At 42.0% G+C, this 18,691-nt stretch overlaps 2 protein-coding genes across 2 annotated transcripts; one reads left to right on the top strand and one right to left on the bottom strand.

Annotated features, from left to right (window-relative positions):
* Positions 1–1,511: 1,511 nt before the first annotated feature.
* Positions 1,512–5,736, bottom strand: smim7 (small integral membrane protein 7). Its single transcript, XM_030727593.1, has 5 exons — positions 5,672–5,736; positions 5,411–5,452; positions 5,271–5,323; positions 5,002–5,092; positions 1,512–2,102 (listed from the first exon to the last, which is right to left on the bottom strand). The coding sequence occupies exons 1-5, from the start codon at positions 5,695–5,697 to the stop codon at positions 2,087–2,089; spliced, it is 228 nt and encodes a 75-aa protein (XP_030583453.1). The 5' UTR covers positions 5,698–5,736; the 3' UTR covers positions 1,512–2,086.
* A 3,148-nt stretch (positions 5,737–8,884) lies between these two features.
* On the top strand, positions 8,885–17,811 carry tmem38a (transmembrane protein 38A). The gene is made up of 6 exons (XM_030727377.1): positions 8,885–9,131; positions 12,601–12,757; positions 13,175–13,359; positions 14,586–14,673; positions 15,469–15,586; positions 17,102–17,811. Exons 1-6 carry the CDS (start codon positions 9,008–9,010, stop codon positions 17,306–17,308), a joined length of 879 nt encoding a protein of 292 aa, XP_030583237.1. The 5' UTR covers positions 8,885–9,007; the 3' UTR covers positions 17,309–17,811.
* Positions 17,812–18,691: the final 880 nt, after the last annotated feature.

Raw genomic sequence — 18,691 nt, forward strand, 5'->3', positions numbered from 1 at the left:
GCACAGAGATGATGGATTCTTGGCTCAGATGGTAATATTCTATTTCCTGGATCTCAGAGATGCTGTGTGAGAACAGTTTGCGTTTTTTTTGTTTGTTTGTTTGGTCACCAGCACAGCCCCAGGTACTGGATTTCTAGATTAGATAAATATATTTTTTAGACTTGCAGTAGGGTGATGCACCATGCCACTGAGAGATTTTATGATTTGAGCTTTTTGACATGACGTTATCCTGCTGGAAGCATCAGTCAGAAAATGGGCACACTGTGGTCAGAAAAGGATGAGGTTTAAATGATACTCAGTTGGTACTACAGGGCCTGAAGTTTGCCAAGAAAATATTCCCAACACCATTACATTAACACCAGCAGCCTGAAGTATTGATACAAGGCAGAATGGAGCCATGCTTTCATGTTGTTCACCCCAAATTCTGACCCTACCATCCGAATGTGGTAGCAGAAATTGAGATTTATCAAACCAAGCAATGTTTCTACAGTCTTCTGGTATCCAATTATAGTGAGTCCATGTGATTGTAGCCTCAGTTTCCAGGAGTGGCACCTGGGGTGGTCTTCTGCTGCTGCAGACCATGCGCTTCAAGGTTTGACGTGTGTTCAGAGATGCTCCTCTGCATACACTGGTTGTAACAAGTGGTTGTGTGTTACTGTTGCCTACCTAGTAACTTGAAGCAATCTGGCCATTCTCCTCTGAACTGTCATCACAAAGGCATTTTCACCCAGAGAACTGCTGCTCACTGGATATTTTCTCTTTTCCAGATCATTCTCTGTAAACCCTGGAGATGGTTGTGTGGGAAAATCCCTGTAGATCATCAGTTTCTGAAATACTCAGACCAGCCCACATGGTACCAACAACCATACCATCTTCAGTCACTTAAATCACCTTTCATCCCCATTCCAACACTCAGTGAACTTCAGCAGGTTGTTTTGACCATGTTTACATGTCGAACTGCACTGAATTGCTGTCATGTGATTAGCTGATATTTTAACAAGCAGCTGAGCGGGGCCTAATGAAGAAGCTGGTGGATGTTTATTATGTTGCCCATCCCATTCCTAGCCCAAACTCTCTGATCCCTGCAGGGATGGAGTCCACAGGTCCACTGCAGGTGCCATGTGGCATTGCACACAAGATGTTTTCTTCTAAATCCTGCAGATTTTGAGGGGCCTTCATGATTATGACTTGTTTATTCAGCACATCCCACAGACACTCCAACGGAGAGGGTTTGAAGGGCAGGACAAGGCCTTGAACTCTTTATGCATGCTAAACTATCTATGAATAAATTCTGCAGTGCAGCTGGGTACGTGATTTTGCTGAGAGGCCACTGCCATCAGGGAATACTGCTGAAGGAGTGTAGGTGGTCTTCGACAATGTTTAAGCAGGTGCTGCGTGTCAAAGTGACACCCACACATACCAAGACCCAAGGCTTCCCAGCAGAACACAGCCCAGAGTGTTATACTGCCTCTGTTGACTTGCATTCTTTCAACAGACAATCATATAACATATTTGATAAGAAAATGTTTTATTTCATTATGAACCAGGACATACATTTACAGTGAATATACATTTTAGAGCACATGTACCCTAGAATTAAGAAAAGGAAATAGCACACTTTTCCCCCTAAAAAGCTGAAAACAAACATGTGCAAAACAAGAATAATTTTTCCCATTTATCACTCACCAATGAGATGCAGACTTAATAAAGAGATGACTAGCCTATAGGTGCTTTTCTGTTGAAACTGGATGAATTGGCCGCTGTGCCGGTAAAAGGATGTTTCTGTTGTTTCTTTACAAAACACACAAACATACTGGAGTGAGCAGGAGCCCCTTCTTTACAATGAAGCACAAGACAAGTTTCCAGCAAAGATATTAAAGAAAATTCAATAAAGGTAAAAATGTAACAAGCAAAAAATAAATACAGCGATTCATAAATTCCTGTACAGCATGAAGGGTTGTAAATGAAATGGAGCATAATTACTATTAAAGGGATCAAAGAAACAGAAAAATATCATTAAGGGGAAGCTGATCGCATCCATCTCGAAAGGGAAGCATCTTGGAGGAAGTCCAGTGGCCACAAAGGATCACGATCCAAATAATCTGTGCAGATCAAAGACATTCAGCTAGTCAGAACAGCAGCGAGTTCACAGCACATTTCTACAAGTTTCAGGAAAAGTAGATCACAGCTAAAGAAAATAACTTATGTACTGAAATGGAAAGCACACTCATCAAGTACTTTATAAGGAAAACCACATGAACACTGGGTTGGGTCTTCATTTACTCTCAAAAGGAACTCACGGATTACACAAGATGTTATACATGTTACTAAAGCACTCCTGGTCCATATTTACATGACTGCATCACATATTCTGTGCAGATTTGTCAGCTGTGCTGTCATGCTGTGATTCGCCTGTTTGACCACATCCTAAAGGTGTTCCACTGGATTCAGATCTGGTGACTGGTGAGGCCACTCACTCATTACCATATTCATGAAACCAGTCTGACACAATTTTTGCTTTGTGCCTTGGTGCATTAGCAGCAGTGACGTGCAGTCAGGGGAGGCAGGTGAGGCACGGCCTCACCTGTCATCGTGGAAATATAAAATTAAAAAATAAATTAAATGGTTATATTCATTCAGTGATTTGTATTTTAAAGTTCTTTTCCATTTAACTACACCATTTTTAGATTAGTTTTTTCAAAATCGCTGAATTTTCGCATTTGCCGGTCAAATACTAAGAGACGAACGGTGAGGCACCAGCCCGGCGAGCCGCACCACGGATTGCGCAATCCGTGGTGCGGCTCAGTATAGTCATTGCCAATGACTACTAACTGTGCTGGCATGCTATGCAGTGAGACCGGATTACTTTCCCTTTGCATGTGGCTATTAAAATGTTCTAACACTTTTACTATATGAACTAAATTTCTATATTTTAGCTGGTGTATATAATGCACAGTTTTTTTTTTGTTTTTTTTCATTAACAACTGTATGTGTGTGTAATGCATTCTTGTGTTGAGCGATCATGAAACTGCTGCGAAGAGACACTAGGTGAGGCACGCAGTTCTCGTGCCTCATGGTAGGGGGCGCTGGTGATCCCAGGGACTCTACGACTCCTCGGCGGCAAGCTACCATAAACAGTTAGCAAGGCCAGTTAGTTTTTCCTGTTGCTTGGCCTTATGTTCAACATGGAAGATTACATAACTCAACTGAAAGAATTTTCTAAACTGGACTTTCAATCGAAGCAGAAGATAATAATTAAAGGAAGACCAACACCGGAGCTAAAAGGTTTGCTTCAGACTATGTTAATGTTAAACAAAACAACTGTTGCCAATCAAATGGTGAATAAGCTATATGTTTGTAAATCTGATGTGATGACGTCAGTGCCTCACCAGTCACGACCCTCACCGCACGTCACTGATTAGCAGGTATTATAAGACAAAACTATGGCAATTAAAAGGGGTGCACATGGTAACCCTCAGAAACACTGACTGATAAAACACATGCCCAAAAGTTTCCCAAGATTGGGTCCATACCTTCATCCTTTTGACACCAAATTCTGGGCTTAGAATTTGTCTCAGCAATAATCAAGTTTCATCAGACCAGGCTCTGGTTGTGTAGTCGGTACTGGTTTTGATGAAACAGTACCAACTCGGACCAAGGTTGGACATAATGGGAATTCCAAGAATTTTTCTGCTCCCAGTTTTAAAGACTTGGCACCTGAATTAGCTTAGCTATTTAACCACATGGTCAATAACTAAGCATTAGGACTTCCCTGGCAGCACCAGTAACACACATTTTCTTGTTATAATGTTTAACCTGAACAACAAGTGACCCGTGTCTGCAGTGTACTGCTGCTCTATGAATCGCTGACTGAACATGCATGAAAAAAAAGGTGGAAAAAGATCCCACTCTGTGAGTGTATTACCCCCTCCCCACCACCAAAAAAAAAAATATCCAATATATTTATGTGTGTCACTGAAAACTGTGAAATGATGTCTTTATACAAGGCTACATAGAAAACATATGTATTGAGAGTGAAAAAAGTGAGCTTAAAGCTGGTTTTATTGAGTATTTTTTGCAGTTAAAAATCTCACAAGACCAAAACCAAACCTTGTGACTTCCCTGCTACGATGATCCGTGTCACTGGTGAATGTTAGAAAACGCTTAGCCATAGATAAAAGTGGCCTTAGCTGCTGCTAATAATTGGACTCTGTGCCACAAAGAAAGCTTATGTGGCTCAATATCAGTCTTCAGCACATTGTTTGGTTTCAGCTGTTCATAAGAGTTTTTAGCAAGGACATGTGAAACAAATATCCATCCTCTTCCACTTATCCAATTCAGGGTTGCAGGGAAGCTGGAGCTGATCCCAGCTGTCATAGGGCGAAAGGCAGGGTACACCCTGGACAGGTCACCAATCTATTGCAGGGCTAACACTGAGAGACAGACAACCACTCATGGCAAATTTAAAATCACTTATTAACCTAAGCCTGGACGTGTCTTTTGGTGAGATGGATCGTCTACCAGTTGGAAGGTTGATGGATTAATCCCTGACTCCTCCAGTCTGCATGTATAAGTATCCTTGGGTAAGATACTGAACCCCAAGATGCAACCATTGGAATGTGAGTGTGTGAATGTTAGAAAGCACTTAGTCAGAGATATAAGTGCTGTATGAATGTGTGTGATTGGGTGAATGAGTCTTGCAATAGAAAGCAGCTGAACTTTGAGTGTTCAACTGAGTAAAAAGGCCCTGTATAAGTTCTAGTCTATTTACTATGGGAGGAAGCAGGAGTGGGACACACACACACACACACACACACACACACACAAACGCAAACTCCACATGTTCTCCTCAATTTGAACCCTTGACCTTCTTGCTGTGAGGTTACAGTGCTTACCACTGCACCACTGTGCTGCCCTATGAAACAAATACTGGGATAAAAACAACTAAATCTCACTTAGTACAAGTATTTGAGTGTCAGCGACTAACAGATGCTTACTCACAGGATCATGCAGAACATGATGAAGATGTTCCACAGCGCGATGAAGATCCGAAAGTATCGCAGGCTGAGCAGGAACTCTCTGATGTTGTCCCCTGTAGGAAAAACCGGTCATCGTTGTAGAAATACTACACACACATTTCCAAAATTCTCTGTTTCTGGGACTCTTTTTTACTTACGCGCGTACGCGTACACACACACACACACACACACACACACACACACACACACACACACACACACACACACACACACACACACACACACACACACCTGTTGTACGTGCTCCAGACTCATCTCCAAATCCCTGCGACTCCTTCCTTTTGCTGAAAAACACCCGCAGTTAGCCCCATGTACCTCTGCTCATTCTGTTGATTTACAAATTTAAAGTGATGGCTGAGTGGAATACTCACAGCTTGAAATTCAGCACAGCCCCCGCGTTCACCAGTAAAGTCCTGCAGAGCACAAACACGGACAGTTTGCTGTCAAGTAACAGAGCAGTAGCTGCTGAGCTGGCAATAGCACGGAGCTAGTTAGCTTGTTATTTAGCGGCATACACAGCTACCAGACTCACACAACACAGCGCAGTGACACACAAAGACGCACAGAGAACTAATCACTTCCATACAAAATGTGCTTGTGCGTAACATCTGCCACACAACTCCACAAATTACCCGAATATCAACAGATCCGCAATCATCTTGTTCACATCACATCCAAAGGACCTCACTTCCGTACTCGTACACGTAATAAGAAACGTGACCAATACGATTCCGGCATCCTGACAAACAAGATTGTGTTTTTATTTCCCTGAATTTTGACTATCAGGTACAACCAGCCTGAACCTGCGAGAACACAGAGGCGAAATTTCTTCAGCGATTTTTCGCTAAAAAACTGTTGTCATCAATGTTACGGTTAAGTGCAAAGGTGGGCGAGGCAGGTGGAAGTAGTTGGGAATTTCTGTCTGAAAGACTAAAATCGGGGGGACAAATACGATGATATTTATAATGACCCGAGAAACGTGCACCATCTATAGGCAAGCAAAGAAATAGCAGAAATACTTAGCGGCAAATACGCTGTAATTTTAATAACACATTAGTAATAATAACAATAATAATAATAATAATAGGGGAACATGTTGGTAATAGTAATAATAGTGGTAGCTGTAGCAATATTATAAGTAATATAGTAATCAGAATATTTGTATCAGCTGCTATGAGGATCCTGTTTTTTTTTTTTTAAACTCCACTTGCTGTGAGAATAATTTTACATCTTTTGACAATAAAATCTCAAGCTAAGGATGACGATAGTAACAACTAAAAGTCCAGCCTGTTAATCAGTAATCAGTAAAACTAATTTGAGTATTTCAGTTTATTCATATAGTACATTTAAGCAAAACAGACATTGCCAAAAGTGTTGCACAGCAAGTAAAATGATCAGAAAAACAATAAAAATAATTTGAAAACAATAAAAAATAACAATACATAATTATTTAATAAAAAACAGAGTAATAAAATTAAAAATGATAATAATAAATAATGATTAAAAGGAAAATAATAAAAGTAAAAGAGATGCACTGGGGGATAGTCTCTGGAGCTTGAAAAAGGAAGACGATTCCTTACTGAACAGAACCAGCTTCACCCCAGATCAGATTTGTGCACTTTTAGATCTCTGCCTTACCACAACATATTTTAAATACAATGATGGATTCTACAGACAGAAGCATGGATGTGCCATGGGCTCCCCAGTGTCTCCCATTGTAGCCAACCTTTACATGGAGGAAGTGGAAAGTAAAGCTCTTGGTTCTTTCAAAGGGAAGGCACCTAGCCACTGGTACAGATATGTAGATGACACCTGGGTCAAAATCAAAACCCAAGAAGTAGAAGCCTTCACTCGTCACATTAACTCAGTGGATAAATACATACGTTTTACCAGGGAGGACACCAGAGATAACAAGTTACCATTCCTGGACTGTGCGGTGCTTATCGAGGAAGATGGAAGCCTCAACATTGAAGTTTACCGGAAGCCCACACACACAGACCAGTATCTCCTCTTTGACTCCCACCACCCTCTGGAACACAAACTTGGGGTGATCAGGACCCTACAACACCGTGCGGAAAGTGTTCCCTCTAAGGCAGAAGGGAAGCATAAGGAACACACACACATTAAGAAAGCCCTCAAAACATGCGGTTACCCCAACTGGGCCTTCATCAAATCAGCTAAGATGCACAGGAATGAAGGCCAAACACAAACTACAGAGAATGGGAAGGACAAGAGGAACAACATTGTCATCCCATATGTGTCAGGCTTGTCAGAGAAACTCAGAAGAATTTTCTCCAAGCATGACATCTCAGTATACTTCAAACCAAGTCACACCCTAAGACAAAAACTGGTTCATCCCAAGGACAAACCCGCCAAACACAAGATCAGCGATGTAGTGTATGCTGTTCAGTGCAGTGAAGAGTGCTCGGACCTCTACATTGGTGAAACCAAACAGCCTCTTCACAAACGAATGGCACAACATAGAAGAGCCACTTCGACAGGACAAGATTCAGCAGTACATCTGCATCTGAAGGAAAAAAGGGCACTCTTTTGAGGATGCCAATGTCCACATTTTGGACAGGGAAAACAGATGGTTTGAAAGAGGAGTGAAAGAAGCCATCTATGTCCACTGTGAACAACCATCATTGAACAGAGGAGGTGGATTACGTCACCAACTTTCCCCCGCTTACAGTGCTGTCCTGAGCTCCCTTCCCAGACGTCTCAACCCCCATTCACACCTTTGTTCCAGTGACCTCAATAGGCCACAGGAAACAATGGAGCGGAGTCCTAAATTGGTTTCAACTGAAACCACTGATTAAATATGACCCACGCCCCCTTCACACCTGGGCACATGTGTTCAAGCACATGATCAATAGAGGGTCATAACCACCTCCAGGGGACTACGCCCACAGGGGTTTAAATACCTGGGTCTCTCCACCATTTGGTTGAGAACTGAAGAAGCCTTTCGGATGAGAGGTGAAACGTCTTCAAGAAACAAAAAGAAGTCCAGTCGCCTTTTTCAAGCTCCAGAGACTACTATGACCTGGATAACTGAGAATCTACACAGACACACTGGGGGATAATTAACACAATAAACTGAAACTAATCTGAAGCTGAAAAAGCTAATGAAAAGAGGTATTAATTATTTTTTAAAAAGGCGCATGATTTAAACTGAGACCGATTTTTCTGCTTATTCCTGGAAATGAGATAAATGGGAATTAAATTTCTCACTTTTCTCCGGTACATCCAGAAAATTTTGGTGAAAGGAGCGTTTAATCGCGCGTCTTTGGCTCCCCCTTTTGGAGACAGCGAGCACTGCACTGATTAAATAAAATTAAAACCATTTAAAAGATATCTATCTATCTATATGTATATATATATATATATATATATATATATATATAGAGAGAGAGAGAGATATTAGAGATATATATTACTTATACGTGTTATTGCTTTCACCTCGACATTTCTGCATTCCTGCATCCTTTCGGAGGATTGTAAACAATTTTGGTATTAAAGCTGTGCGTCAGAACCGCTCCAGGATCTGATCCGGATTGTGGGATGTTTTCATGAACGACTAAAGAAGTATTTGTCCGAATGAAGCCTGGACACCTTTTCTGTGTCTCTGAGCTGCAGTAAACCTCTAACAGCTTCTCATGGCTCGGCTGAGTGACGATCGGGATAAAAACAGCAGAGCGAGCCTTTTGTTATTTTCCAGCTGAAGCTGAAGCTCCGGTCGCCTGAAAAAGCGGAGCAGCTGGCAGGGAGCACAGATGATGATGATGATGATGATGGTGCTGAGGCTGTGGAGATGAGTGGTATTAATAGGAGGGCTTGAGTGTCACAGGCTTTCACTGTCCAGACCAGGGGGGCTTGCTGTGGTGGAGAGTCGGCGGACCGGGTTGGGGGCGCTTCCGATCCAGACTGCGCAGTTAAAATTTAAAAACGCAGCTTATCAGACAGGCAACATGGACATCCTGACAGTTCTTAATTTGGGCGATCTAGCCCAAGCTTTCTCCAAAATGGGAATGTTTCCCGTGTTTGATCTCGCTTACTACATCGTGTCCATCGTCTACCTCAAATACGAGCCAGGTGAGTTTGTTTGACACTTTTCTGCTGGCGTTCATTGAGCGCTGGCTTTCAGGTGGATTATTATTATTAATAATTTCACAGATATGTTAGAATATATAGGCTCCTTACTGTGTGACAGCCTGCACGCTCCACAGTCTGCAGACATAACCACATAGTCAATGACAAAAGCATTAAGTCAAATATATTTAGAATAGCATATTTTGTACACGTGTGATTGGATTTTAACCAAGAAGTAATGAATGAGATGAGAAACTATTATTTGGATGATAAGTGTAATTTTGTTGTAAACTGAAGGCATTTTTGTGTTACAACCAGCCTATACATTGCCTAAATACCCTAACACGGACTTTCTCTTGCTGTTATCTGTATAGTCCTTATAAAGCATGACCTGTTACATAAACTCCAGCAGCAGCTCTGCAGTTCTGCAGCTCTGCTTGCTTTATGAGAGGGAATATGTGTTGCTGCAGCAGCCTGACCTCCTTTACACTGTAGGAAATCACTGGAGTAGCTCAAACCCCTCAGCTTTGGGTAAAGCCTGATATTTTCCCACTAAGATTTAACTCCTTTGAGTAAAGGAGCCTGAGGAGGAGGAAACCTGAGGCCTGTGCATACCAGTGACTTAAGCAATAAATAGATGGGCCTGAAATAGACACAGTGGGACCTCCAGGGCCCCCTCTGCTGCACACTTAGGCTTCACTTGTCCCTGGGACTGTGTGCGTGTGCGTGTATTCTTTGAAATAAGACATTTGCCTCTCCTCAGAGTGAAACAGTCAGTGTGATATTGATAGGAAAGTTCAGTCATTGCCTGCTCGCTTTCTTGGCACTTTAGCCTTCAGCCTAAATGATAAGAGCACCATCACCCTCATGATAAATATAAAAAGGAGCCTGAGATGTCCATCGAGTTTGTACAGCATGATTAGAACAAATGCATCAGCTCTCAGATTTTCCTCAGCTGTAGGAGTTACTCGTCACATAAGCAAAGTTTTAGGGCCCCTTGGAAGCCTGTTTTATACCAACTGCTCGGAGAAAGATAATATAAGGATATAAAGGCTTTTATCTTGAATATATCTGCTGCGTTTTGTTTGCCAGGTTTAACTATGAAATCAGGATTTGGTTAAAATGTGAAGTAGTGTCAAGTTTGTTGTTGCAGGAACAAGGTTTTTTATTTGTGTATTTAAACTGCCTGAAGAAATGTCACATGGGGTTGAATGGTAGGAGTTTGTGAAAGTGTAAAATTAAAAAAAAAAAAAGTTGGAGGTAGTTGAGGCTTGCAGCTGAGGGAATCTCCAAACTGTCAGAGGTTGAGTTTTTATATGGCTTTTATGCTGGTGCTTGTATTTGTCATGATAGTTGCCAAACTTTCCATCGACAAATTCATCCTTTTTTTTCTTCATCAAAGAAAAGGCAAATGAAACAGAGAGAGTGCCTGTTTTAAAGATATTTGTGTGTATTTTAAAGTTAGAATGCACCAACCAGCAGAAGTCAGGCTGGCCAGAACATGAGGCTGACTCCATGAATACAACCACAAAGCTCGCCTTATTTTCATATGTGCAAATTTACAGTCAAATGACATACAGAATATCACACGACAGTCACAGTTCTTAAATTCATGCCGCAAGTTAGAATGAGTTGGTTGACATGACAGGAGAAAGGAGAGACAAGTGTAGGGTCAAAGGTCACGACTGGCCTGTCAAGTTGCACACAGGAGGAGCCGGTGAGCAGAATGTATTTATAGGGTGGTATTTCTCAGCATCAGGTTGCATTCAAATTGGGCACCGGCTGAACCACGACACCCTCACCCACCTGTTGGTGGAGATTTACACTCACATCTCCACTTACTGTAACAATGCTGTAACACCGGCGAGGCTCTGCCTGCAGGAAATGTGCCCACGGTCTCAAAATTAGACTTTTGTGTGGTTACGCGATTGCTGTCACACGTATACAGGTCTTCAATCAGCATTAAAGGAAATGAGTTTTGTCCTCCTCTCAGCAGCAGAGGAGAGCAGCTGTGTACTGAAGCTGCGCATTTCTGAGCGATTTTACTTCTTTTACGCAATGCACTTCTATTACATTACATACCTTTATAGCACATTTGATCAGTCTGTAACGTGTGACTCATAGATTAAAGCAGCCACCACACTATAAATCTGTTAAACCCTAACAACTAGGAAAATTAAAGGAAAATTAAATTAAATGCACCTAGAAATGAGAGGGGATCATCCAGTTCTGAAAGATTTTGCTTCTACTCAAATGCAGAACTTTCTGCATTTCTTACTCTTCTTATTTATAACCGCATCTGTTTTCAGACTGTTCTGTTTCCGGATGCACACCATGCCTAACAGGCTTTTCTTCTTTGGAGTCAGTTTGGCACCCGGGTTTCTTTTGCTTCACCAGTGACAGTCAGCTGTAGCGCAGCATGAGGCAGAAACATTTTTAGCTGCAGCGTACTGAACACTGCATACTGATATGGAAAATGTGGAAAACTTATGACTAAGTCTGCTTTCAGAGCTTTAAAGTTTAATTGGCGCCTGCCTGCCAGTCACATAAATGCAACTCCTGTGTCCATGATGTGAATGCTTGCCACACAGGCTTTCTTTATAACATCTTGTGTAATATGCACTCAGCATATTTCAAAGAACGAATCAGTCAACTTCTTGAGTCAACACTGGCTTATGATAAAGATGTGTGCTATCAGGGCGTGACCTGAAATGACAAACTGGGTGTACAAAACGATACAGGGCACAGACACACAAGGGATCCACTGATAATGACATTTGCAGGCTGCTGGTAACAGTTGGGTCTAAAGTTAATATTTTTGGCCAATTTAAAAAAAAAAAAATCAAACCTTTATGACCCCCCCCCCCCCCCCCCCCCCCACACACACACACACGATAAGAAGATCAAAGATTACTGCAGAGTTTTCTCTAAGTCCAAGTGGAAAAAGTTTTAAAAGAACAGAGGCCATTACAAATAGCCTATAATCTTTCTAAGTGGATAATTATATCGTATTAATTTTGCAAAGCAGTCTTAAATTAATCAAGCTATAAATCAACATCATATTATTACATTTTCAAACAGATAAAACAAGTTATTTTTTGAAATGTGCTTTTTGTTACTGCCACTAGGAGGCGCCAAAGTCGGTTGATTTTCCTCTTTCTTTGGAGAATTATTTACCTCCAATAAAAAAAAAAAAAAATGTCAGTACTGTTTGGTAAATAAATCAACCGAATGATTAAAAAAGCTCCTTATAATTATTCCAGTGAGTTTCTTAAGATTTTATTCGGTTTGCTGTTTCTACATTCTTGGAGAAAATGTAATAAAAGCCCCAAAACACACACAGACATGCCGAGGACCACCTTCATCAGCCTCAAAAGCTCATTTGAGACCACCCATTGTCCACCCGCTGTGATGTTTTCATCTTTGCACCTTTTCCAGCACGGCCTCTGACGACTCATCCTCTGTGTTGCAGGCTCAGTGGAGGTTTCTCGCAGGAGTCCCGTGGCCTCCTGGCTCTGTGCCATGCTCTACTGTTTTGGTAGTTACATCCTGGCAGACATCATGCTTGGAAGCAGCCCCATCGACTATTTCCAGCACAACAGCCACATCCTGCTGGCCTCAGCTGTCTGGTGAGAAAACCCCCAGAACGAGTTTGCTCATCACAGCACTCACGTGGCCGAGACTGCTTTTATCAGACTTTCAAGACGACGCTTGTGATTAAAAAAAAAAAAAAAAAAAAAGCGGTTAAATTTGACATTTGGGATCTTGATTTAAAGCTGCTGTGTGGTCAGGAAACCAAACACCATCAATGGATTTATCTGTTTATTTTGTTTGGCAAAATGAGTAAATAAAATATTGTTAATAATTAAACTCTTCATAATACTCAGTGTCCAGTGGGGACTTTTTTCTGCCAAATCTTTTGCTGAATAAAACTGGAGTGGCAGTAGTTGTCTCCGTGACTACTGATAATTATTCTAGTAATCTACATCTGTGACCTCACTCTAACATCTCATCCTGTCCCTGTGTCTCCTGTCTCTCAATCGCAGGTACCTCATCTTTTACTGCCCACTGAACCTCTTCTATAAATGTGTGACTTTCCTGCCCATCAAGCTGGTGTTGGTTGCCCTGAAGGAAGTTGTGCGCACTCGTAAGATCGCCGCAGGGGTTCACCACGCCCACCATGCCTACCACCATGGCTTCTTCATTATGGTGATTGTTGGATATGTCAAAGGTCGGTGTGACAGGACTTTTGGTGCAGATAATCCTGAAATTCCAATCAACAAACAAACAATCAACACTTAATAATTCACTTAGGAATAAATGTCCAGGGTAACACGATGGGTTAGATTTTGTGGTAAGCCGTAATGTGGGCGCTGCTTTATGATCCAGCTTTGGGGCCCTGTGAGGAGACAGAGTCCTTCATTATGTGTTTAAAAAGGGTCCAGAAACTATTTCAGTGGATAAACTGTGCACAATCTGAAGCAGCTGCTCCAGCAGCTCATTGATACTGATAGTAGCCATCTGATAATATACTGGTTTAACTTCTTTTTGTGTCATGGTCCTGGGCCGTCTGCCCAGCATTTTGTGTTTAGTTCTGTCTTCCCTGAGTTTTGTTGTTTTTCAGTTGTTTTGATACGTTTGTTCCCCTCGTCCCTGTCTCCCCTGCTCCATGGTCTTGTCATGATGTCTTGTCCCTGACCTCCTGTGTTTTCATGTTGAGTTTATTCCTAGTGTTGTGACTAGTCTGTGTCTCTGCCCCGTGTCTGTGTGCCAGTCCCCCGTATGTAGTCTGCGTGCGCCTTGGTTAGTCACTTCCTGTATTATTTTGACAGTCGTATGTTCCCTGTGCTTTGTGTTTAGTTTTGCTTCCCATGTTGTTAGTTTCATTTGCTTCACCTGTTGTTCCCTGCTGTTTCCTCTTGCCCTGATTACCCAGTGTGTACTTAAGCCCTCAGTTTTGTTTTGTTCTCTGTCGCGTCGTCTTCAGTGTTCCCTCGCTGTGTGTCTCCCTGCTCCTCCTCAGGTTTTTGTTTAGTTCCTTCCCAGTATAGGTTTGTTTTGTATTTTTCCAATAAATCCTGTTTGTTTGAGTCTGCATCCTGGGGTCCAATTCTGCCTGCCACACACACACGCCATGACATTTTTGCATACCTGAACATGCCAAAGAAAGAAAGAAAAGCTGACATTTATGCAAAAATGAGGCAAAGCCTGTTAGATGAGGCTGTACAAATACTGTAAATCATATTTCTACTGTAGCTCTTTATCATGAAACTATTCCATAGAAAATAAAAAGGTTTTCCTGGTCTGGCCTCCTATATTGTCCCAGTTACAATAAATAGGCCCTGCATGCATCCTTGTTGAAAATGGCTTTAAGAAGCTTCAGTCAGATAAGAGCAATGACTCATAACATAGACCTTTTTTTTTTTTTAATCCTCGTGTCTATTTTTATCCTCACAGGCTCTGGAGTGGCTCTCATGTCCAATTTTGAGCAGCTGCTGCGTGGTGTGTGGAGACCCGAGACCAACGAGATCCTCAGCATGTCATTGTAAGTGCGAGGGAAATATAGTGATCACTGTCTCCTGAAGCACAAGGAGACATTTCAGATACTGTGTGAGGAAAAGCTTTCATTCGCAAAACTTAAAGTTGAATTGGACATAAAACTTTTCCAAACACAAAGAGTTGTGGAGATCTGTGTGTGTGTTTTGACTTCTGACGCCCTCCAGTGGTAGCATCTAAAAGGATGCTTTACAGACCATAATTCACTCTTTATACACAGTATGGGTGCCACCATTGGTGTAGCGGTTAACTTGTTTGCTTTACATGTGAAAGATTCCCTCATTTGAGACCTGGAGGAGACACAAACCCAGCCTCAGGGGGGTCACAGGCTGATGTAGTCCTAGTGCCAGTCCCAAGCCTGGACAAAATGTGAGGGCTGTGGGTTGTGGGTTACAGTGAGGGCATCCAGCATAGAATCTGTGCCAAATCAAAAATGTGCTTCCATCTGCTGTGGCAGCCCCTTGGGATATAACAGAGCAGCTGAAAGCATCTATCTACACAGTGTCAGATTTTTAAGATTATGAAATTAATTTTAAGAGCCCTGAAAGCGTTTTCTTTAGTCCCCAAAGGTAATTCATTGTTTGAATCCAGCCTTCAGCTATGTAAGTGAATATTAAAATAGAAATTGATTAAAAATAAAACAGCAGGTTTTCACACTATAAATTAGTGAACCTTATTCCATATATAAAAATATGCTCGAACATCCACTCCAGCTCTTTTTGCTCACTGTCTTTGCTGCCAGCATTTTCAGGTTTTACTGAAAGTTTGTGTTTTCTTTTGACAGCCCGACCAAAGCCAGTCTCTACGGAGCCATCCTCTTCACCATGCAGGAGGCTCACTGGCTGCCAGTGTCCAAGAGCATCCTCATTCTCGGCTTCACCCTCTTCATGGCCACAAGCAAGGTACAATCAGTGCTGATTAATTAAAGAAAAAAAAAAAGATTAGTGGTCAAAAATTGAACTCACAGTATTAAAGATGGAGTTAAATATTTCCAGTGAAGTACATGAAATGAAACAAACAAACAAACAAACAAACAAACAAACAAAATACAATAGTGCAACTGGCAAATAGAAAAGTCTTTCAAAGGGATCTGGAACTAATGGTATGGAGTAGAAAGGACCTGAACATGACACAGGCAGACAGGAATAAAACAAACAAGTCTTTAATTTCAGTGAAGCAGAATCTGAAAATCCAAAGAATAACACAACACAAAATCCAATGCAGCCACAACAGGAAGCTAGCGGAGACAAACTAATAAAGACAGTGAGGGAGAAACATATGGAAGTTTTTTTCTGCCACTGTAGAAAAAAAATGTTTGTTTGTTTTTGCCATACCTAAGTCAAATTTTGGGTTATCATCCCCAAATTCCGAGTTAGTAGTCCAAACTTCGGAGTAAAAAACTTGAAACTTTGAATTATTAAGCTGAAAATTTGAAACAATAAGCTGAAATTCTGACTTATGGATGCCAAAAAGCGCTGTTTTCAGTGGCAGAAACAAACTTCCATAGATGGGAGTATACATACTGTGGAAAATAATTAGAAATGAGGGGGAAAAGACACAGGTTAAAGTAATAAACAAAGAGGTGCAAACAACCTGGGAAGAACAGACAAAAAGCAAACCTAACAGAGGACATAATTACCAACACTTAAAAACGGAGCGCAGGAGGACTAACAAAGGGTCATTTTATACCTGCCGCGCGGTGCCGTTCATGAGGGAAAAACATAGTTAAGATCAAATTGATGTCACATCTGCTGTTACTACCTGTCATCTCTTGATATTTGTAACAAGTGTATGATTGTGTCAGTTTTTTAATGACACATCAATACAGAAGCTCAGAGATTCACAGATCATACAGAGGAGGATGTTGCAACAGTTTGAAAAGGTAAGATTGTGTACAAAACTTTGAAAAAGAACTTGGGAAGTTTTCTTCTGACTTCTTCTCATCCTGTATCAGCGCTGAGGTGGAGGAATTGTCTTAGTAGTGACACCTATGGATGCGGCTGTTTGATGATGATAGCGGTGGTGCATGACGTGATTAACACGATGGGTACACTGGTACCTTAAGGCATAAGCATGGAAAGGAGACAAAGCAAGACACAAACAGAAACACTGGAGAGGCTACTGTCTCTTTATGTTCTCTTTCCCCTCACCTCCAACTGCTCAAGCCAGTGGCTGTCCCAAGGATGTTATCCAAGGATAAAAACTCTAAAGCATGACTAATTGTAGGGCACACGACACCAAACATGCAAAATCTTAATTCCAGGCCATGAGGATGACCTTATCAATGTTTAGAAAATTTCTCCAAAGCCACAGAAGACATTTACCAATCTTGTGACAGCCTGGATATTTAATCATGATGTTTCTATAGATGGATAAAGTACAGTGTCCAATAAAATATCCCTGTTCTCCCCTCCCAGGTGGTGATGACCGCCCGGCACTCTCACGGCTCCCCCTTTGCTCTCATTGAGTCCTGGATCTGCCATCTGCTGTTTGGCTCTCCTCTGGGTGTTGGTGAGGAGGACCACCATCACCCTCCTCCTGCAGTTGCTCCATCTTCACCTCTCAAAACCAAGGAGGAGCTGAGTGAAGGTGCTCGCAAGAGGAAGGTGAAGAAAGCGGAGTAGGGTGCCGTGCTGCACTATCAAAACTGCGTCTGATTCGCCCTCATGGCCACCGCACGATCGGACTTCCCATTCCTTTCTAAGACGAGGGGCAGTTTGATGTTTTGCCAAGTGAGACCCTTTCTATTAGAGAAACATGGTGCTTTCGACATTTGACATCACCCGAGGACTCTGTGAATACCACAGTAAATGCTTGACACCCAACCTGGACTTTTGAAACCTATTTATTTATGTGTCTGTGAACATCTGCATCTGTGCAACACTGTGTGGTGATCCACACTCAGGGGCAGCAGGGTGCCCTTAGGACAGCTTTTGTTCCTCATCAGTAGCTGTGTTATGAGGTGAAAATGGTTTTCTTTTAGGTCACCAAACCTTATTTCCGCTAAAGATGCAGCAGTAAATGTAAATTAAAATCGCCTATCAATCAGAAATTCTAATGTGAATGAAGTATTATGTGAAAGAACATTGATGATTTTTACACTGAGAAAAGAACAAATCAATATCTTTAAATAAAATCAGGAGAAACAGTGTCTGTGTGGTGTCTGTGCCATTTACATGGTGTCTGTTTAAGAACCAAACATGTTGTCTCCACTTGATGATCGAGGGGTGGATCAACATGTTCTGACCATCCATCCATCCATCCATCCATCCATCCATCCATCTTATCCTGGTCTGGGTGGCAGGGGCAGCTGTCTAAGCAGATAAGCCTAGACCGCCCTCTCCTCTCTCCAGTCACCTCCTCTGGAAGAACCCTGAGGCATTCTCCACAGTCACCAAGAACACCATTGGTAGCACACTGTTGAAATCTTGCAGCACCCGCAAGGCCCCCCCTGCTCAAGAAACCACATGTACAGGTCCGCCTTAAGTTGGCCTGTGAACATCTAAATGATTCAGAGAAGGCTTGGTAGAAAGCACATTGGCATCAACTTGACCTACCGTGTTTGGAGAAAGAGATGCCGAGTATGACCCAAAGAACAATATCCTCACAGTCAAGCATGGCGGTGGAAATATTATGCTTAGGGGCTGTTTTTCTGCTAAGGGTACAGGATGACTTCACTGCACTGAGGGGCCAATGGACGGAGCCATGTACTGTAAAATCTTAGACAAGGACCTCCTTCCCTCAGCCAGAACACTGAAGGTGGGTCTTCCAGCATGAAAGTGACCCAAAACGTTCCAACAGGGCAATAAAGGAGTGACTAAAGAAGAAGCACATCAAGATCATGGAGTGGCTTAGCCAGTCTCAAGACCTCAGTCCTATAGAAAATCTGTGGAGGGAGCTGAAGCTTTGAGTTTCCATGCAGCAGCCAAGAAACCTGAAGGATTGAGAGAGTTTCTGTAATAAGGAGTGGACTAAAATCCCTCCTGAGGTGTGAGCAAACCTGGTGA

This window comes from Archocentrus centrarchus, chromosome 4 (assembly GCF_007364275.1).
Source record: "Archocentrus centrarchus isolate MPI-CPG fArcCen1 chromosome 4, fArcCen1, whole genome shotgun sequence".
NCBI lineage: Eukaryota > Metazoa > Chordata > Actinopteri > Cichliformes > Cichlidae > Archocentrus > Archocentrus centrarchus.